General features: G+C 43.6%; 1 protein-coding gene across 2 annotated transcripts in view; it reads left to right on the plus strand.

The window, feature by feature from the left end:
• The window catches only part of Arhgap42 (Rho GTPase activating protein 42), a 213,154-nt gene that overhangs the window by 45,742 nt on the left and 144,457 nt on the right, over positions 1 to 22,955 (plus strand). For both annotated transcript variants that reach the window (XM_048433399.3, XM_048433405.3), the window contains exon 2: positions 13,638 to 13,733. In XM_048433399.3, coding sequence (XP_048289356.2) covers positions 13,638 to 13,733 — 96 coding nt within the window. The remainder of the gene's footprint in view (positions 1 to 13,637; positions 13,734 to 22,955) is intronic.

A 22,955-nucleotide genomic window follows, 5' to 3' on the forward strand; every position in this document is an offset into this window, starting at 1 on the left:
TTTCTTGAGCCCTATGTGGTCTGGCCATTGAGCTCTGCTTACAGCATTTCAGGACTTTTCCAGCACAGGGCTCCGAACCCTTCTGTGTTCCTCCTGCACAGTTCCAAAAGCCTGTGAATGACACAGCAGTGATCCCACTTCTGATGCCAGTTTCTGTCCTAAATTTTATTTCCTGCTGCTTTAGTAAATCCTCCAACAATAGCACCTAAAAGAGAAAGGGTTTATTTGACCCCCTGCTGCAGTTCCAGGCTGCTCATCATTTCTGGGAAGTCAAGGTGGCAGGGTTTTGATGTGGGAAGTCTCAGCCGTGGTCTGATGCTCAGTTCATACAGTCCCCAATCTCCTGTCTGGTGAATGGTGCCACTGGCAGTGAGCAATTTCCCAGCTCAATTAAAATAATCAAGATGATACCTCACAGACCTGTGCCAAGGCTAATCTGATCTAGATAACATCTCACAGACCTGCCCAGAGGCTAACCTAATCTAGATAATTCCCCCAAAGACACTCTTTGAGGCTAGCCTGATCTAGATGATCCCCCGCCCCAGACAAGACCAGAGGCTAGCCTAATCTAGATAATCTCCAACAGACATGCCTGAGGCTAACCTGACCTAGATAACTCCCTCACAGACATGTCCTGAGGCTAACGTGATCTAGACAATCCCTCACAGATAAATCCAGATGCTAACCTGATCTAGATAACCCCTTGCAGACGTGCCCTGAGGCTATCCTGATCTAGATAACCCCTCACAGAAAAATCCAGAGGCTATCCTGATCTAGATAACCTCTCACAGACAAATCCAGAGGCTAACCTGATCTAGATAACCCCTCGCAGACATGCCCTGAGGCTATCCTGATCCAGATAACTCCTCACAGACATGCCCTGAGGCTATCCTGATCTAGATAACCCCTCACAGACAAATCCAGAGGCTATCCTGATCTAGATAACCTCTCACAGACAAATCCAGAGGCTAACCTGATCTAGATAACCCCTCACAGACATGCCCTGAGGCTATCCTGATCTAGGTGATCTCCCCCATAGGCATGCTCTGAGGGTACCCTGATCTGTATAGCCCCTCATTGAGACTCTCTATGTGGTTCAAGATTGTATCAGGTTAACAATTAAGACATCACAGGACTCCATTCTAAGCAAACAAGCTAGTTTAACAAGAAAAAAAAAAACCTGAAAAGAAAAACACTCTCACAACTAATAATAAAGTACACTTAATCAAGCAGGAAAAAAATGCAAAGTCATGCACAGCTTAAATGGAGCGAGATACTGGGCTGGGTGATGAGCTTACAGTACTGAAGTAGCATGTTTGGGCTCTCACTGCATTTGGTTTCATTTTATTCTCCTGGAACCAAGTCTCCAGTAATATCATGGCTAAATATGGGCAATGCGGTTATGGCAAAGGGAATTTTTTCACATACTAATATGATGAATGTTCTCTTAAACTTTGGAAATATTTTATAATGAATGACATTTGAAAGGAGAAGACAGAAGCCACTGCCTTGGACAAGATGTGGAAGTATGTTGGCGCCATGCCTTGCTCTTCCACAGAAACAAGAAAGGACACTGTTGAGTGGTGGAGCCTGGGCTGCTTTGGAAGTCAGGGCACAAAGATTCTTATTCTCCACTTACACTGTGTGTTCTGTGAGTTGTTTTCAATAAACTCATTCTCCCACATGTTTACAGACTTCATTTTCTGCTATCCTACTCCATTTTGAAACACTAAAGCAATTTTGGAACTATTTGGAGGTTTTCAAAAAAACTCAACAACAACCTACATTTTAAAATTGAAGGTTTTAGTACATGCCCATTGAGTCAGCACCATGTCTTTTATAGTACTGTGATTTGAGAAAGACAGAGGAATTTAATTACCTCATGACATTTTAGGTTCTATGTTCCACCTTTATTAAACTGGCCAGTTACAGGTATCCTTACTACCTTAAATGTGCATGAAGAGATTTTTCTCAAGTCATTGTTTTTAGCACCCATCTCATCAAAATACACAGGGAAATGAGCCACATGGATTTTCTCTTCATTTTATGTAAGAGGAAACAAGGGAGCAAGGTTTAGTAAGTTTTCCAGATAACAGAATCAGGACGGACTATCCATCCCACGAGCAAGTTAAACCTATTTTTAGAATGCCTCAAATAACATTTGGCTGCTCTGTCAATCTGGAGTTCTACGATATTGCTTTTTAATGTAGTACTGAAGAAAAAAACTCATTTCATCACACCAGTTACCATTTTGCTTGTTTGTTTTTTATTTGTGTTCTTTGGAGACAGGATCATCTGGCATGTGCTATAATACCCAACATCATTTACCCCTTTGATTCTCATTTTCCTACTTAAAATTTAGCCATAGGCTCATCAGGTAAAGGTATTTGCTGCTAATCCTGATGACCTGAGTTTGATTCCCAGGACTTAAGATGGCGGAAGAACCAACTTCCAAACATTGCACTTTGACCTCCATACAGGTGCAGTGGCAAATGTGCACTCTCACACATGCAGACACCTGCAAACACACACACATACACACAAAACAATAAAACACAGTCAAGATGAACAAGTAGTCTAGAAACTGTCCTTGTCCTTCAGATTATGCACATATTATTAAGTACTATTTAAAAGATTCTTGCTGTGACATTTTGTTTGTGCTTTAACACAAAGTTTGCCTGATGATCAGAGTGTGGAGCTACCCACACTGGTTAGCCATAGAGGCCAGGCAGTGGTGGCACACACCTTTAATCCTAGCACTCGGAGACAGAGGCAGATGGATCTCTGTGAGTTCAAGGCCACCCTAGGCTACCCAAGATTGAATCAGTCAAAAAGAGAATCAAAGCTAAGTGGTGGTAGCTCATAACTTTAATCCCAGTACTAGGGAGGTGGAGACGGGGCTGAGAGAGGAATATAAAGCAGGAGGGGACAGGAGTTCAGCCATTTTTTTGGCTGAGGAGTTAGCCAGGTAAGAGTTGGTTGTGGCTTGCTCCTTTGTCTCTCCGGTCTTTCAGCATTTACCCCATTTTCTGACTCTGGGGTTTTTTTATTATTAAGGTCAATTAGAATTCGTGCAACAGATTTTATGAGGTTTGTTTGTCTGTGAGTGTTCTCCCTGTAATCTTATGTGACCACATGTGTGCCTGGTGCCGGTGGAGGTCAGAGGAGGGGGTGGATCCCTGGGAACTGGAATTCCGTGTGACTGTCAGGCACTATATGGGAATGGAACACAGGTCCTTGATAAAAGCAGCAAGTGCTCTCAACTGCTGAGCCCCTCTTCAGCCCCTAAGTGGCTATTTTAAGTGCTCTGTATTATCTGTTTATGAGGGTGATAACTCTGTGCGTGGCTGAGAAGGAAGTCCTTTTATTTAACACTGAAATCCATTGTGAAGCACCATGATGACAAACCTCACTGAGGTCCGTTCCCCAAACCCGAGTTGTTCCTTTGAGCATTCCATGATCTCTGTCATTAGCAACAGTGTGAGACTGAGGGACTGGGGAGGGAAGGCACCAGTGTTCCAGCTGTGTCTACTTGAGTAACTCTGCCTGTCTGTGCAGCTTCCCGCAGGCAGGAAGCTGAGTTCTTTCTAATTACTTTGTTGCTGGGAATAGTAGAGACTTTTGGGACAAAGGATGCCCCCCTGGAATGTCAGGGTTTAATTAGACTGCAAGTAGGCAGCCTGATTGAGGTCGCTGTCACATTCCCAAGCTTATCAAACAGATGGAGTGTTTAGCTCTCCCTACCTTTGAAATCTGGCTTACTTCAGAACTTCAAAACTTCAAACCACCCGTTTCTCAACTACAAGGAACTTTGGATGATAGAATTTCTTGTTGAATTGTTTTCTCAGGTTCGATTCCTCTCCTGTGTAGCCAAATTTTCTTCAAGTGTCAGTGAGAATCTTAAAGTTAACCTACTGAAATGAAAGGTCTTTCATTGAACTGATTTTTCCAGAAAGTTCTTCCTTATATTACATTTTTGAAGATCTTTTGTATTTCCACACAATTTTGAATTATTATTATTATTATTATTTTTTGTTGTTCATTGACTTGCTTTTGTGGAGCTCCAGGCCATCCAAGGCTACATAGTGAGACTCTGTCAGAAAAACAAACAAGAAACAAGCCTGGGTTTCATTCCCAATAAAAAGGGGGAGGGGAAAGGAGAGAGATGGATAAAAAACCATGTGAGCAGCAGAGAGGATCTGCAGATCAGAGGCACTGACTTCCAAGTCTGACAACTTGTGTTACAGTCCAAGAACACGTGGTAGAAAGGAAGAATTGATTCCTGAAAGTTGTCCCCTGACCTCCACTGTTTCTTGCTATGTGTACCAGACTGACTTGGAACTCACAGAACTCCGCTTGCTTCTGCCCAGTGTGTTCGGATTAAAAGTGCAAACTAGACAACTGAGCTGTAGCCTCAGGCCACTTCACAACCCATTAAAGATATTAGTAAAGACTAGCAAGATGTCTCAGTGGGTTAAGGGGCTTGCTGCCAAGCCTGAAGTTCTATGTCTGAGACTGCTAATAATGAATGACGTCAACCACCTTTCTTTGGCAAGTTGTCCTCTGACCTTCACATATGTGCCATGGTGTGTGAACTTGCATTCACTCATGACTCCTTCCCTACTAACTTATAAAGAATTTTTCTTATCATATCTCCCACTAGCCAAAGTCTTTTTAAGTTAATTTGTTCCCCTTTGATAATGCAGTTGTAAGCAATTCTAATGGGAAATAACTCAGAGTTTAAATTTAGTGACTGGGACTGCAGTTTGGGTATAGAGCACCGGATTATAACATGCTACAGACAGCCCGGGTTCTACACTCAGCATCACCTAAAAACATGCTCTTCATAGCATGAGAAATACGAACTTGTGGTTGGTGTGGGAGGTCCTTCTGTCTATGTGTTGCTTTTATTGGTTAATGAATAAAGAACTGCTTTGAGCCTATAACAGGGCAGAACTTAGAATGCTGGGAGAAAGAATGGCAGAGTCAGGGAAAAGTCAGGGAGCTGACACCACAAACAGACATGCTGAAACTTTGCTGGTAGGCCACGACCTCGTGGTGATGCACAGATTAATGGAGATGGGCTAAATTAAGATGTAAGAGTTAGCCAATGGGGAGCTAGAGCTAATGGGCCAAGTCATGATTTAATTAATACAGTCTCTGTGTGATTTTTTTTTTCCAGGCTAAGTGGCCAGGAACCAACAAGCAGTCTCCTTACAGCATGTGGTTGTTACCCACTGGGCAAAATGTCAGAAGTGAAGGGTGGGCAGTGCCAGCTCTGTGGATGTTTGTTGGTTATGTGACCCTCAGTGACGGTGTCAGTTGGGCCAAGGCCGGATGCCCCGAGTCCTCACTCATACTGGATCTGTGCTTTTTTCTTTTTTGGAGACAGGGTTTCTCTATGTAGTCCTGGCCGGCCGTTCATTCACAGGTCTGCTGCTCCTTCCTCCTGCGTGCTAACATTAAAGGTGTGCCCAGTCGTGCCAGACTTGTTTGTAACTGTGAGACACTGAAGGAAAAGGAGACTGTTGAACCCGAGTATTGCGAGGAGAAAGACAAAGTCCACGACTGCCCTATTAAAGCGGGCTGTATTTTAGAGATGAACCTGGGACTGGTCAACCACTGTCACCTGAAAGCAGGATTTTAGAGGCAGCCCTCACTGCCTTTGAGATCCCTTTTAGGAGGGAGAAATAAAAGATCATCAGCCGTAAGTGTGTTCACATTGGCAAGAGAACTGGCTGTTAAAGACTGTTAGAGAAATACAATGAAAGGAGGCAAGGATATAATCAGGTAAATGGAGTCATGTGTTTTGCAGGAAACCTCAGATTTAAGAAACATTAATTTATTCTTATATAAAACACAACGGGCTTCTTATTTTTAGGGAAAGTTCTTCCCATTTTGGCTCTTAAAACCAATTCTAGATTTTTTTCTGTAGTTGATGTTTATGAGATAGTTTAATCTCTTGTAACATTTTTTTGAGGTTTTATTTATTTTTATTATATGTGTATGTGTTTTTCCCAATGTCTGTGTAGCACACACATGCAGTGCTCGTAAAGACCAGGGGAGGTTGTTGGATCCTCTGGAGCTGGAGGGTGTGAGTCAAACCCAGGTCCTCAGTAAGAGCAGCTGTTCTTAAGTGCTGAGCTATTTCTACAGTCAGAGTTTAATCTTTTTTTTTTTTAAAAAAAAACAACAAAAAACCCAAAAGACACTGAATATTTACTCAATCAGATTTTGATAATCATTTTCAATTTTATTAAAACTTTTATTCTATTTACTTATTTATGTGCATGTGTATGTCTCTCTGTGTGTAGTCTGTTTGTGTTGTGGGCAAGGAGCCACGTTCATGCAGCAGTCAATTCTCTTATGTTCCCGGTCAGGATTGATGGCAGCTGCCTTTACCCACAAGTCATCATTTCTTAGGATCGCTTTCTCCTAGGGCAATGTTGAGATTTTACCTTAGTAGGTAAACTATCTGACATCTGTCAAAAAACTCTTTGTCTTAGTCAGGTGGTGGTGGTGCACGCCTTTAATTTAATCCCAGCACTCAGGAGGCAGAGACAGGTGGATCTCTTTGAGTTCGAGGCCAACCTGGTCTACAAGACCAGGACAGGCTCCAGAGCTATGGAGAAACCCTGTCTCTAAAAACCAAAACAAGAACAACAATAACAACAATAACAAACTTTCTCTGTTTCTCCCCTCTCTTTTTGTCTCCCCAGCTATACAAAAGATCTTAAAAGAAAACCTGTAACCACTCGCTGTCTCCTCAGCCCCCACCCACTTGGTCCAGAGTCTGTGCACGCTCACTGCCTTCCTATCCCCAAGTGCTCTTTCCCAGGTCTAGAGAAGCCTCACTTTACCTTACCTAAATTACTGCTCTGAACCCTAAGTTCGTTTCTTCTTAACTAGGTGGCAAAATCCCGTGAAGGGAGGTTCTTTGTCCTTGGGGGCTTATTGCCTGGGAAGGCTATAGATATCAATACATGTAGTTACCTGATGGAAATCACCCAAGGTGCTTCAGACAATGCTCAAAACTGACGGCAATAACAAACACATGCTTGTCATGACCCTCAGGGTTAGTCATCACAATGAAGCAGCCTCACTCTCAGAGGCTGAAGGCAGTTGAACCTAACCCCAGACAAGAGGAGAGAGACTCTTTGAACGTAAGTTAAGGATACATACTTGTGGCTCGAACTCTATGCATGAAATACAGAATGTGCTGTGTCTAGAAGGCTGTAGTTCTGTTCTGTCTTCTCTCCCTCTGGCTCTTACATTCTTTCTGCTGCCTCTTCTGCAAGATCCCCTGAGCCCCAGGGGGAGGAATATGATGGAGACCTCCCAGGTAGGACTGAGCGTTCCAAGGTCTCTCACTTCCTACACATTGAACAATTGTCTCTATGTGTTTGTCCCCATCTGCTTCAGGAGGTAGCTTCTCTGATGATGGCTGAGCAAGGCACTGACCTATGAGTATAGCAGAATGCCATTAGGAGTCATGTTATTGCTACATTCCTTTAGCAGAGCTGTAGTATTTAGTTTTCCTGGAGGTTCATGGCAAATCCAATCTTAGGTTCTTGAGCACCCAAGCAGCATTGGTATAACTTCCATCTCAAGAGGGAGGGGGGATCTATTTTCAATAAAAGGGGGATGGGGCAAAAGTCGTCTGGGATACAAAGTGAGTCACCGTCTGGAATAAAAAACAACACAACTACAGAGGGGAGATGACACGCTTCTGTAGCATAGAAGATAACAGCTTAGTATAGGCTTTGCAGGGAAACTGAAATAGCCAAGCCGTGCTTCAACAATAAATATTTTTGGTGTATAATAGCAGGAAGGGTTGGGTAGAAAAAGGAAATAAATGGTAAGAGTTGACAATAGTCTGGTAAGTGACTAAATAAAGGTGACACATAATTCCTTTTGGATATGATCTTAAGTAGAAAGATGTTAGGCACTCCAGAGAAAAGCAGCCACAAGTGTGAAGGCCCAGGGATGCGCTTACAGTCAGTGTGCTTGTCGAGCATGCAGGAAGTCCTGGGTTCCACACCCAGCACGTCAAACCCGGTGTGGTGTTGCACACTTACAGTTCCGTCACTCACGAGTTCAGGGTCCTCCTTGACTACACCTTCAGTCTGAGTCCAGCATGGGCTATGTAAGATCCTGTCTCTCATAGAAACAGAATGCTGGTGAAACCAAAAAGAGAACCGGAGGGGACTGCAGTCTCCCGCAGGCCTTCACTCCTTCAAGTATTTTCCCCAGGGAAGGAGGTGGGTGGTTTATTTTGTCTTTTGAGCAATCCATTTTTAACTTAGGTTGTAGCAATAGTGAAATCTTTGGGGTTTTTTCATTTTTAATTCCTATGGAATTTGTGGTTCCATAGACATTGTGGATAAAATCTGGGCAAGTATTGGGTTTCTGTTGTTGTTATTTTTAGGCAGGAATCTTCTGGAATAGCTTCCCAAACACATATCATTCATGGGATTGTAGACTGTTTGGTCTTCCTGAGCAGCCAGCTCCACTGTTTATTTTTACTGAAGCCCTCCTGAAGATAGTAATTGAATACCAGATTAAATGTGTTATGCTTACAATGAAAATATTTCATATTCTGTATTTGCTATCATAATAAATAGGGATTTAATAGTTAATGCTTGTTGGGAGTATTTGTTCTGAACTAGAAACTGTGCTTAGAAAATTTCATATAATATCCACAGAAGTATTGCATGAAGTCAGCACCTTCCTTCTTTACAAGAGAAAGCTGGGATTTAGTGAAACTCAGTTCCTGTTTACAGAAACACAGCAGTCAGTCCCCAGAGTGGCGTTCACGTTTGCTTGTCTCAGTCTGTGACACAAGGAAATGAATCTTCCTAACTCAGGGGTCACTTTCCTGGTCGGTAACATTTACAGAACAGGACTTCCCATCCATGCTAGAAACAGATGTTTTGACTCGTGTTGCCTTTGAGAAAAATGGACGTATACTATGTGATATGGGTGTAGTGACGAAGTGCTGGGGTGCTCATCTCTTAATGAGTGAGGCCATCCAGACCTGGTTGCTGGGGTTTACCTAGTACACAACAGATTTGTTTGGTGGCCTTGAGTAGCCTGCACTTCCCTGTTTCTCCTGGGCACTGTGAACGGTGTCAGGGCCACATGGTCCCTGCTACTTCTGTCTCTGGTGCTGTGTCACCCTCAGGTTTGCTCACTGCTAAGTCAGGAACATCTCTCAAAGCCTACAGGGAGAGATCATTCCTTCACTCAGTTTTACTTCAGCTCAAACCGCATTTATTGAGCGACTGATAATCTCTGAGTTTTCTTCTGGGGTCTCTTAGGAAGATTTCTCTAAATTATGCAACAACCATTATCTTCTGACATGTACATAAAATAGAAAGTTGCAAACTAAGCATGTAGAGACTTTATTCAAGTGAAAGCCATAGAAACCACAAGTTCCCATTGTGGTTCCCTTGGATTGTACCACACCCAGCGTGCTTTTCTTATGACTTTTCTCCATAGAACAAGCTGACACTTGTGATTTCAGAGAGAACACTAAAAACACCCCTGAGATGATTAAAACTGAGGCTTGCTTGCTGGGCACCTGGCGTGACCTGTTCTGAATGTGCGGGGTGTGACGTGGCCTGTCCGGTAGTGTGCAGGGTGAGTTATGTTAAATTAAGGCTCCTGTTCCACTACCATGAGCATTTCAGCCATTTATCCACGGTGAATTCTTTTTACTGGATTCCCTCTCTTTTTTTCTCCTCTCGCCCTCCCTCTCCCCTCTGTTTTTCTCTCTCTTCCCTTCTGTCTTTCCCCATGTGTGTCATCACAAATGGACTAAGGTTAAAAAGAAAAAAAAAGAAACAGGAGCAAATATGTACGTATCCCCAAGGAGCGCTATCCCTCACAGCCCACCCCCAGTGATACACTTCCTCCCACAAGGACCCACTACATAAACTTGTATCCTTCCACAGTCTCCATGACCAGCACCGCCAATGGGGGCAGGTTCAAATGCAGGAGCCAGGGCGGATGGGATTTCTCATTGGGTGCACAGCCAGTAAAAAGTGGGAGCTTGCAAGAGCGTAGAAGGAGAGAAGGACATAGATCTCTGAGAGTTCTAGCTCGTTACCTATTACTCCATCAATTTCTGCTTCCAACAAGTAAGCCCTTACAAGATATTATAACAGGTGCTGGTAGACCCATGGGTGATAAGATTTCTTAACTTTATTACAGTATTTAAAATGTGCTGGATGAGTTAGGTATAGACATACCTAAGATAAACGTCAAATGGAGAAAGTGTGACAAGAGCCACTGTGTATAAGTCACAGAAGGAAGGATGGAAGTGTTGACAGGGTGAGCTTTTGGAGGACATGGAGTCTCGAAGAAGGGACCATCTGACTCTAGAGTATGAACTAAGTCTACGCTTTTTAAAATATGTTTATTTTTATTTTATATGCATTAGTGTTTTGTCTGCATGTATATCTGTGTGAAAGTGTCAGGTCCCCTGTAACTAGAATTACAGACAGCTGTGAGCTGCCATGTGGGTGTTGGGAATTGAACTGGGGGTCCTCTGTAAGAGCAGTGTTCTTAACTGTTGAGTTGTCTCTTTAGCCCCTAAGAATATATTCTAAGTGGATGAGATAATAAAACTACAAGACAGGAAATGGTTTATTTAAGATCGTAAAATATTTCTGCTGCCAGTGGATTTTGATAGGCATGATTAGGTTTGTCCACAGAAGCTAACCTTTAGAAGTTTTTGGACACAGAAATTTATTAGCCTTGCTGGTATCTGGCTACACTTCTCGAGTTCCTGTTCTTACTGATACCTGTGGAGTTCTCCCCGAGCAGGATGGATGGTACCTTCTGAACGGCCAGCACTGTTCAGAGACTGCAGTGTGACAGGTACTAGGAATGCTGGCTGGCTTCCCCGCGTTGCAGTTCTGGTCAAGGTCTGATGTTAGCCTGTGTGACCTCGGGGAACAGCCTCATCCTCTCCTCTCCTCTCCTCTCCTCTCCTCTCCTCTCCTCTCCTCTCCTCTCCTCTCCTCTCCTCTCCTCTCCTCTCCTCTCATGATTTATTTACTCATTTGTTAATTGAAGACAAGGTGCATGCACACCACAGCACATGTGTGGACATCAAAGGGCAGTGCTCAGAGTTTGGCTCTCTCCTCCCATGTGTGGACTGCTTAATCCACTGAACCACCGTGGTGGTCCATGCACACCCTTTCTGTAACTCAGGCTTCTCATGTGTGAGATGGAAACACTGCTGCCGAATTCTCATGGCTGTTGTGAGGATTGTGGGCTGATTTGGAGTGAGTGCTTTGGAAGGTACCAGCTGCTGCATCTGTTCTGTATAGCCCATAGGCTATATATATTTATCAACTCTGATGCAGTTAATTATATCCTTCCTACCTTTATTAGACTGTGCTCTCAGTTCAGAAGCATCAGTACATCTTCCCTGTTCTAACTTCTCTTGTTTGTTTTTTGAGACAGAGTCTAATGTGTCCCAGACTGGACTGAAACTTGCCACATAGCTGAGGCAGATCTCGAACCCCTGATCTTCCTGCCTCCACCTACCAAGTGATTAGGGTGACAGGGTTGCACCACCAGGCCTTTCTTTGTTTCTGTCCCTGTGTTCACATTCCTGCGCACTGTCTGCTCTCCTCACGGTAAAGTGAGATTAATGGCGTAGATCTGGGAAGACGGCCCCTCGGCGTTCTGTCCGCTCCTAATGCTGGAGAAGCTCTATTTAGGAAGCATGGTTTCTAACAGTGGACAGACAAATTATATGTGCTTCCATAGAAATATCTTACCTCTGCAGTTAACAAAGTCATAGTAAATCCAGTCATACAGATCTAGGAAGATGACCCCTTAGAATTCTGTTTGCACATAATCCTAGTGAAACACATTTGGGAAGCATAATTTCTGACAGTGGATGACAGATTATATGTGTTCCCATGCAAACATCTTACCTGCACAGTTAACAATGTCATAGTAAATCCAATGATGCTTCTAAAATACAGGTAGACCTCTCCCCCTAAATCTGTGTTGTGAAAGAGAAGCTATAATTAACATTTACTTGACGCTTTGTACTCCTCTTATGAAATGAGGTCTCAGCGTATCATTAGTGTTATCTCTTCATGGGTGGTACGGTTATTCTTGTCGACAAAAGCCTAATGTTATGTCTTCAAGTCAGATGCAAATGGGAAGGTAGTCCACGCTGAACTCTCAGGTAGGCAGGGAAGGAAGCAGCGCGCATGGCACCCAAGCGTGTTGACTCTCAGTGGCATCACTCACTACAAATGAATGTAGCCTCTGCTCTCCTGCCTCTAAGTGTAACCACTTTGGCTCCAGCTGAAATGGGGTCTCTGGTTGCCTCTAGACCCCTGTGTCTGGGCTAGATCCTCTGCATGACATGGTTCATATTCTCTCTTTTTGTTGGGCAAAAAACATAACAAGAAATGATGTACACACTATGGGGATTTATGCAGAGGACAGGCAAGGTACTGTGCACTAAAGGTCGGTGGAGATGGGGTGTGCTGAGGAGCTAACTAGGTGCTGAGGGTGGGAACTTTTTGTCTTTTAGCAGAATCCTTGCTAAGAGCAGGCTATAGAGACCCAGCAAGGAAGGAAACAGCTGGAGGACTCCAGTATAAGTTTGATGAGGGAAACATCACCTATTTGTCCCAGAGATTGGGTCAAATAGAGGGGTTAAACATTGGTTTATAAATCATGCAAGAATACTATTAAATGGAATACATAAGTCATCTAATCTGAGAAAAATACTATACATTTTCTTACTGTGAACATCGGTGCAGAGTTGGCAGTAAAAGATCAGCGTGGCTCTGAGAGATGAGAACATCACCATTTCGCTGATGTACTGTGAAGTTTATTGTTTTTAATTTCATTTGACACATTTGAGTGGAGTTTAAGGACCTGCCACTGCTGTTATAAATCCTTTGCAGATATTAATTTATTAAATTCTGAAAGTGAGTCATTGTTATTCTGGTTTTGTGTATAATAGCAGGAATCCAAGACACAGGAGTTTAGCAAGTAGCCCAATGCCCAAGTCGAAGGGCTTGACTTTCAATCCAGCAGCCAGGCTCAGAACTAGAAATCATTCTCTTGGGCTGCATCCAAGGTTGCTGATTCCCAAGGATTTGCAACTTTTGTAGGGACAGGGCATGGATGGTGCTTTAGTTTTCACTCCAGAAATAAAGAAGAACGTTTTCTGACGTTAGACTCTGATCCTTGTTTGGATCGAAGTCTGGAGGGGAGTGCATTTACTTGGTCTTTTTGTGAATAATCTCTTGGCTCATCTTTGCGCGTCTGCATCTAAGCCATGGAGGAAAGCACAACCCTACCTTTCTCAGATTGTGCAGGGAGCTCTTCCTAACCACCATTCAGGCTCTCCCCTTCCCCACATTCCTTCTGTTTTCACATAAATGGCTATTCCTTGATCGAGGTTTCTAGATCCTTTACTTCTGGCCCCACTCTTTCCTTGAAGGGTCAAAGACCCTGTAAGAAGGGCAGTTCCAGATTTTAAAGCATATAGTTATCAAATTTTGCTTCAATTTGCCAAACTCTTATTTTAAAACTGCCTTCCGTGGGATTTCCTGTGGCGCTTTTCCTCACGGTGGTTCTCTTCACTGCAGATCTATCCATGGCTGTCCAGAAGTTCTCCCAGTCTCTGCAAGACTTCCAGTTTGAATGTATCGGAGATGCGGAAACGGATGACGAAATCAGTATTGGTGAGTACTGTAGCCCACGAGCCTGACCACAGGTAGTGATCTCATTGGAATCACACAGATATCACACATTTCTAAATAATAACCACCTACAATAGCCTCTGGCTTTAATTACACTGAAGGTATGATTTTGGGTTTCTATAAAAAAAAAATTACAAACTGTTCCTAGATTGACTGTTTTCTTCACTGGGAAATTACTTTAATCCAGTCCAACTCAGATCAGCTCCTTGAAAAATACAGATAACAGTCTTTGTCTTCAAATACAGACTGGGCGTGTGCTCAATATAGCTAGTAGAGGAGTTAAGAGATACTCTTTTTTCTCTTTAGTTAATAGTTAATTCTTTGCTAACACTAGGATTTGTTTCAAAAGGAAACAACCCACATTTAGTCATGATGTGTTGAGCTAATGTTCTAACAGATTATCATTCAACAAGTTTCAGGCCGGAAGTTTTTTCACCTGTGGAAAATTTTTGAGACCAGCTCTCATGTATTCCAGATTTCTCTCAACTACTAGGTAGCCAAGGTGACTTAAATTTCCAGTCTTCCTGCAGTTTATACCCCTTGAGTAATCCAAGCAAATGTGTGTGCCTAGTTTGTAAGTTACTGGGATGAAACCCAGGGCTTCAGTGCATGCTAGGCAAGCTGCTGCTTACTTAGTGAGCTATATGCTTAGGAGTGTGAGCTTCTCTAAGAGGGGAGTGTAAACATGGCTTCTGTCTGGATTTGTGGATTGCAAAATGTTTCACTTGTGCCTACTGGGGAGTCTGAAGGAAGTGGGAAGAGCCCTGCGTGCTATGTGAGCATCAGACATGTCCCCTTCCTGTGTCACCCTTGAGATGAGTGGGAAAGATCGTGGGTGCTCAGCTGCCCCTGTCATCTGGCACTGCAGTGCCATGTTGCTTGTCCCAACTTTGGACACTGGAGACCTCACGTAGGTCTTCTGTGTGCTTAGCGTGTGTTGTTCTGCTTGCTTGTCACTTCTTGACATTTGCGTTGTATATATATATATATATATGACTCCCAACACAGCCAGATAAATTATATTTCTTAGATAGTAAGACATCAGCATCATTATTTAGAAAAATAATACTCAAGTAATCATATTATTTTTCTACTTAGTTATAAAGTAAAATTCTGTGCAGGTAAAAGTCAGGCCCCTTTCTGTAAGTCTGAGCATTTGATGTGGGCTTACCTCTGGAGTCAGGCTTTTGGAGAAATGACTTAAGAAGCTTCAATTTTTCTGTGTGTTTCTAATAAAATGAAGCATACAGTTGCTATTCTCTTTGCAGGGGATTATGCAAATATTTCTGAGTTTTTATAAGTCATCATTTTTAATAGCTTTGGTGACTTTATTCCATCAGGTTCATACACATGAATTTATGAAAATCATGAAACAGTGTCTGGAGCACATCCAGGTTGTTCCAGATTGATCTCTCACCTACGACTGCTAAGAATGCAGGCAACAGCATCTGTAGAGTCTCTAACTTTCCAATGAGCTCTTTATGTAAAATTTCTCTTGAAGTCACACTCAAAGAATGTGGGAGTTGCAGAGCAGGGGTTTTAGCCATGATGTTCTGCCACCTTCCAAGCAGGCTGTAGGTAATTTCCCAGGCTTGTGGGGAACTTGATCTTTCATCTCTTTGACTCTTTCCAGCTTAATTAAAGGAGCATTGCTATGTTCTGCTTGCCTGTAGGTTAGATTTGAAAGGTGTGCAGTGCTGACCAGTGGGTGAAGGCTTACCATAAGCTGCCAATGCTTAACTGCATTCTAATGTTTAAGGGCTTTGTGGGATGAGAGAGTAGATTAGAGATGAGGTGATGGGTAATTAATGGGTAAATGTTGCTTGCTAATTTTACATCAAGAGATATAATAGTCAGGGTTCTCTAGAGTCACAGAACTATATATAAACATAATACTATATATATATACACACACATAAATATACATATCTATAGTTTTGTGTGTATATATATATGTATGTATACACACAATCACAACACTATACATAACTATAAGGAAATTTGTTGGAATGACTTAGAGGCTGCAGTCCATCTAATCTAACAATAGCTAGCTGTGAATGAAAAGTTCAAGAATCTAATAGTTGCTCAGTCCATGAGGCCAGTGTCTCAGCCTGTCTTCTGTGTATGCTGGAATCCCGAAGAAGTGGGCACCAATGCCAGTGAAGGAATGAATGTGCCTACAAGGTTGAGGGCAGGCAGGTGGAGAACAAACAAAACCTTCCTTCTTCCATGTCCTTATACAGGCTTTCAGCAGAAGCTGTGGCCCAGATTAAAGGTGTGTATTCCTACCTCAAAAATCTAGATTAAAGGCATGTGTAATTTTGCCTCAAGGCCTGGATCAAAAGTCTATGTTTTCCAGCCTCAAGATCTGGATTACAAGTTGCCCTCAATTTCTGGACTGTAGTCATTTCAGATACAGTCAAGTTGACAACCAAGAACACCCATCACAAGAGATTTAAGGGCTAAATGCTAGCTCCTTTATTCATCTTTGTATGTTTGTCCTGCTGAAGATGGAACCCAGGGACTCCCCTATACTAGGCAAATATTCTACCACTGAACTACAGTCCCAGTCTTAAGTAAAATACTTTTTTTATGCAGAATTCTTTTTACTATAACCTCTTATGTAAAAATATAGTAAACTCATCTTTGTTAATCACCCAACATTTATATATTGTAACACAGCCTCCAAATGCAGTATAAGTGATGGAGGAGGGTTATCTGTCTATTGTGTTATTTTCATTGGTCAATAAAGAGACTGCCTTGGCCCCTTGATAGGACAGAAAATTAGGTAGGCGGAGTAAACAGAACAGAATGCTGGGAAGAGGGCTATGAGGCAGAAGCCATGGAGCCAGCCACCAGGTCAGACATGCTGAATCTTTTCTGGTAAGCCACCACCTTGTGGTGCTACACAGATTATTAGAAATGGGTTAATATCAAGATATGAGAGTTAGTCAGTAACTCACTCTCTAGAGATAATGGGCCAGGCAGTGCTTAAATGAATACAATTTGTGTGTTGTTATTTCTGGGACTAAGCTAGCCATGTGGGAGCCGGGTGAGGCGAAAAGCAGGCCTGCCCACAGTCCCTCACTACATATAAGGACTTCAAAATAAATTCTATGGGTAGTAGAAGACTTTGAATAATGTCTCCTAACATGAGAATTGTGAGGTTATCCCAGTCTGTTTGCATGGACAGGGTTAATGATCTGTCCTGTCCCTTTAAGAGACAAGCCCTACCCACTCCTTCCCATCCACAACCACAGAGACAGGCAGATCTTCCTTTCTACCTGCAGCCCGAGCTTTCCTTTTGCTTCTCTCTCCCAAAATGATAGCTGCTGTGCTGCCTGTGACTCCTCTCCTCTCACTGCCTCTCTCTCTCTCTCACTCTCTCTCTCTCTCTTTTTCTTTTTCCTCATCCCCCTTCTCCCTCATTCTCCCCTTCCATAACTATCCAACCTCACTCTGCATGGCGTGCCTGACCGTCTTGGTCTCTCACCCTGCCTAGACTCCCAGCCTGGTACTCACTGCCCCTCGTGGCCTGCCGTGGTCTCGTGGCCTGCCGTGGTCTCGTGGCCTGCCGTGGTCTCGTGCCTGCTGCCCACTGCCGCCACTCAGGGAACAGCACCGTTTTATTTTTGCCATTACACAGGGAACTGAAGTGTGAGGCTGCTGGGTGGACAGCAGGATGCCCTGCGCAGTTCTCCAGGGGAAGGTGCAGCACATCATGTCCTAACCCTACCTGTAGAAGCCCAGTTTGAGTTTCTGCTTCAGTTCCTCAGTGCAGTAAAAGAGGAATAAAACAGAGACAGAGCTGTGTGTGTGGTGCGTGCCTTTGGTTCCAGCACTTTATAGGAAGGCAGGGGCTGATGAATCTGAGCTCGGGGTCAGTCTTGTCTACATAGTGAGTTCCAGGACAGTCGGAGAGAGACAGAGAGACAGAGAGACAGACAGAGAGAGAGAGAGAGGAAGAGAGGAGGGAGGGAGGATTAGTCCCAGCATTGATGAATGGCCAAGACAGCCTCAGCCAAAATAGCCTTGAGATTTACCCGACCTGACTGTACAACCTGATGATTTAAGGACCGCACCAGAAAGGATCTCTCCGAAGTAAGGAGCCTGCGTGCAGAGTGAGGTGTGAAGGCAGGGGCAGGCTTTGGGTGTGTCAGCATGGTGGTGAGCACAGGACACACAATGGTAAGTGAGGGGTGTGATTCTCAGTGCCAGTGGTGGAGGAGAGAGCTACAGACCTTGAGGTAGGAAAAGATTGTGGCTTTACCATGGCAGTTTAGCTACTTAATTTGTGGAGGCTGTTCTGGGGAGACTGTTCTGGGAGGAGGCCAGTGTCCAGCCCGTAAATCTTCTCCTTCTTCAGCTTCTTTTCTACCCACACTCACACCCTTTGACCTTTGTTGTTTGTTTGTTTTTGTTGCTGTTCTGCCAGTGATACTTGGTTTGAAACAAAACAAATTACTCATCCAGGATCCGGAAGGGAATTCTTGGTAGGGGGGCACTCTTGTGCTTACGTCCCAAATAGAGAATTCTATTCTGCACTTCCCTTCCCAGTCAAGCCCTGCTAGGAGCCATTGCTTCTCCACTTCAAGGAGAGATGAGCTGTGGGCTGTTGCTTGCACACACTGGCCTGCCTGCTGCTCGTAGCGCTGGATGAGTGGAGGATGATTTGTTGAGTTTAGCCAAATTCCTGTCCAGCTGGGCTTGAATCGCTTGCTTTGTGTACCACTTAGGAGTTCTGAACTAAGAAGACCAAGAGAGGAATCTGGAAGGTAGAAATAAATGATAGTGGTGGAAGGTGTCAGCCTTTCTCTTAAGTGATGTATTTATAGGGTAAATTAAAACAAAATGAACAGTTATTTTGCTATGATCTATTACTATGCAGTAATATTTTCCAATACAAAAGCATAGTGTTGCACTGGTATCCCTGGTGCCCACATATGCTGGGATTGTCCAGGTTCCAACAGGAGTTATATGCACATCTTTAAGACTAGTTGGAACAAAAGGAGTTGCATATGGCAAACAATCTTATTCTATCAAAAACTATTTACAGTCATTCAGTTTAGATATTTGAAAAGTCAAAAATGCTACTGTGAGCCTACATATAAGACAGGGTCTTACAAGGTTAGCTAGGTAATGAAGGCTTTGCATCTTCACATATTGCTGTAGAATTTAGTCCGTTTATACCAAAGGTGGAACATGCAAGTTACATTGATTTGTTCTTTTATTTAATGCCTATAATTTGAAACAAATTTTAATATATTAGGGCATGAGACACATGTATGTGTTTATATATTTGAGTGTAGGTGTGTGTGTGTATGTGTGCACACGTGTTCAGACCATCTCTATACATGGAGGTCAGAAGATAAGCTCACTGTTGGTCCCAGCCTTCAGCATGTTTGAGAGGGTTATCCGTCATTGTTCATGGCTGACCATTGCAGCCAGCTTCCAAGGAGCCTCCCAGTCTCTGCTTCTCATCTGACCGCAGATTCGGGATCACGTGTGTACTGCCAAGATGAGCTTTTACATTGGACTCTGCTTCTTTAAACTCAAGTTCTCACTCTTGAGTGGCAAGCATTCTCCCCACAGAGCCTTCTTCCCAGCCCTTGAAATAATCTCTAAGCCCAAGGTCTAGACTTTAAAGAAATTCAGATACTTTTAATCTAGCCAACCTGGTGCCAGTACAGTGTTAGGCCTTAATCCAAGGCCAAGTTTCTTTGTTCTGAGCAGTCCTGGAAGTCATCTGACTGTGCATGTGCAGTGTGCAGAAACAGCTAAGGTAGGGATACAGTGCTGCTGGGGAGACTATGCAGTGTGCAGAAACAGCTAAGGTAGGGATACAGTGCTGCTGGGGAGACTATGCAGTGTGCAGAAACAGCTTAGGTAGGGATGCAGTGCTGCTGGGGAGACTATGCAGTGTGCAGAAACAGCTAAGGTAGGGATACAGTGCTGCTGGGGAGACTATGCAGTGTGCAGAAACAGCTTAGGTAGGGATGCAGTGCTGCTGGGGAGACTATGCAGTGTGCAGAAACAGCTAAGGTAGGGATACAGTGCTGCTGGGGAGACTATGCAGTGTGCAGAAACAGCTTAGGTAGGGATGCAGTGCTGCTGGGGAGACTATGCAGTGTGCAGAAACAGCTAAGGTAGGGATACAGTGCTGCTGGGGAGACTATGCAGTGTGCAGAAACAGCTTAGGTAGGGATGCAGTGCTGCTGGGGAGACTATGCAGTGTGCAGAAACAGCTAAGGTAGGGATACAGTGCTGCTGGGGAGACTATGCAGTGTGCAGAAACAGCTTAGGTAGGGATGCAGTGCTGCTGGGGAGACTATGCAGTGTGCAGAAACAGCTAAGGTAGGGATACAGTGCTGCTGGGGAGACTATGCAGTGTGCAGAAACAGCTTAGGTAGGGATGCAGTGCTGCTGGGGAGACTATGCAGTGTGCAGAAACAGCTAAGGTAGGGATACAGTGCTACTGGGGAGACTATGCAGTGTGCAGAAACAGCTTAGGTAGGGATGCAGTGCTGCTGGGGAGACTATGCAGTGTGCAGAAACAGCTTAGATAGGGATGCAGTGCTGCTGGGGAGACTATGCAGTGTGCAGAAACAGCTTAGATAGGGATGCAGTGGTGCTGGGGAGACTCTCAGGAGACTCTTGGGAAAGTCTGGGAAGATAGGAGATTTGTATTCAAGAAATTAAACATTTACCCAGAAGGAGAGTCAGTTTGCTAGTAAATATTTCAGGTGAAGACTTCCTTCATTTAGACACACCTAAACAGAACATTCTTGTCCTAGAGATAGATAGGTAAGACATAGTCACCTGCCAACTGAGGTGAGCGTGCCAAACCCTCTAGTGGAGAAAGGAGCCGCCCCATTGGGTGATTTAGAGTAGAGTGTGTGTTGTTATGACTGGCTAGCTATTTTTGATCTGACTAGTATGTTCCTGTCCCACTGTTTAACTCTGTTTTGGAAGCAAATGAATGCTCATAGTAATGAGGGTTGTTACTGTCTCCTACTTCCTACTTACCTCCTGAGTCATATCGGTGGCCCTTCTTTTGTACAAGACAGGGTCTCATGTAGTCCAGTCTAGCCAATGAGCTTGCTATGTGCCTAAAAATGATCTTGAGTCCGGATCTGCCTGCCTTCACCTCCCAAGTGTTGGGATTACAAGTGTGTGCCACCACGTCCGGCTTCGTGGGCGCACTTGAGTCAACATCCCTTTGTCCAAGTGTAAATATGTGTCCTTTGATTATCTCTTTGGGACTAAGGGCCCGTGCACTACAGCAATGAAGTAATACACACACTTTGGAGCCCAAGGGATCACTGGAGACCAGTCTGAGGGTGTCACTGAACACATGGCCTCCATGAGGCAGGTAGAAAAGCTTTCATGTCCTTGGGCTTTAACAGGGTGGGAGGTTTGACCAACAGTTTGCTCTGTGTTACGGGGGAATCCTTGTATAAGGTAGAAACACTAGGAGACGGGAAGCTGCATTTTATGAAGTGGGTGTGTCCTGCGGAGTTCACCCAGCAGTTAAAATGCTTACTACACAAACAAAAAGACCAGAATTCTAATATCCAAAACTCACAAAAATACCAGTTGTGCGTGGTGACGTGACAGGCGTAAGCTTCCAGCCTCTAAATGTGCAGAGGGTCCCCAGAGGAACCTGGCTGGGGAGACTCACCGTATCACAAGCCCTGGGGTCAACTGAGAGACTTGCCTGAAAGAACAGAGTGTGAGTGTCGGAGGAGCACGCCTAGCATTCACCTCCAGCTTCCACATACAGGTGTACACACGTGCATGTGAGTTTGCTGTACACACAGGCACAAAGAATAAGAATAAACCTAACTCATCTGTTATAAATCCAGAATCACTTCTGCTAAAGAGATCGCTAGTTAATTCTAATTTAGAACCCACTTTTTATTCAAAATAAACTAGTGATTAAATTATTGAAAACATTTATGTAACAATTTTCTTCAGAATTTGGTTACCAACTTTGCATACTCCCCCCACACTGGTACCATACACTGCCCGTAAGATTGTTAGGTGATACCCAGGCTCAGCAAGTGGAAACCCTTCGCAGCCATGAGACTGCTTGGCCTTTTTTGACCCTTAGGCATCTGCCTGTGAACTGGTAATTTGGGATTCTCTTTTTAAAATGTCATACACAAAAAAATGCCATTACCAACCACAAGTTTTCTAAAAAGAGACCTCTGATATTTTATCAAAGGAAAAAGCTTCCCTACTTGCTTGATTCAAAAGAAAGTCTGTCAGGTTTACCAACCATCGTTGTAGTCCACTTAAGTGTGGTTGGTAAATCAGGAAGTCTTGAAAGTGGGACATTCCCAAAAGTCCAGATTGTTTATACAAATAACATTTTCTTCTGAACACTGTGGAGGAAGCATATTTTGCTCCTTAATAGCTCTCAGTTGGACAATTGAATTATTGTTTTCCATTTCTCCTTTTTTTAAACCACCCTTATTTTTGTACCCTCATGGAAACCACCCACAAATAATGCTGGAAGCAGCTGAGTGCAGCTTAGAAGAGGATTCCTAAGTTAGCAGCCATGAGAATGCTACTTTAGAAAGATCACAAGTCAGATTTAGATTTTATTTACTTTCTTACCTTAATTTATATTTTACTTATTGTCTTACCTTGTTTTTTAGATAGGTTCTCACATAGCACAGACTAGCCTGCAGTTAACTGTGTAGTCAAAGAATAGCCTTGACTTTCCAGTCCTCTCAAGGGCTTGGTCCACAGGTGTGGGCCACCATGCTCGGCTCATCTGAATTTTAAAAAAACACCAGTTAATTCAAAACTCGTTTGTATTTTCTTAATTTCAGGGTTTTATGAAAGAAAAATTCTAGAAAACCTTGCCATGTCACAAGCCTGAAAAAACAGATTTTTTTTTTTGATGTGCATGAGTTTCCTAAAGCCATGTTTCTTTTGTGTTCAGATTCTACTGAAAGTGGTCTCATTTTATTCTACGGAGGGCTTTGTATCTCCTCTAGCTGTTTGAAGAAACAAAGTTTGACCCTCATTCCCGCACCTTCTCAGCGCTCCAGAGTGCTGTTTGTAAACTCTGCTTAATGCTTGTGGACCACCTGCCCCCCCCCCCCCCCCCCCCCCCCCGCAGAGCCTCCTAAACCTCTAGAGAAATAAGCCACCGAAAGATTCATGAGCAGAATTTTAGAGTCACACCAAAAA

This window comes from Myodes glareolus, chromosome 4 (assembly GCF_982192425.1).
Source record: "Myodes glareolus chromosome 4, mMyoGla1.1, whole genome shotgun sequence".
Classification (NCBI taxonomy): Eukaryota; Metazoa; Chordata; class Mammalia; order Rodentia; family Cricetidae; genus Myodes; species Myodes glareolus.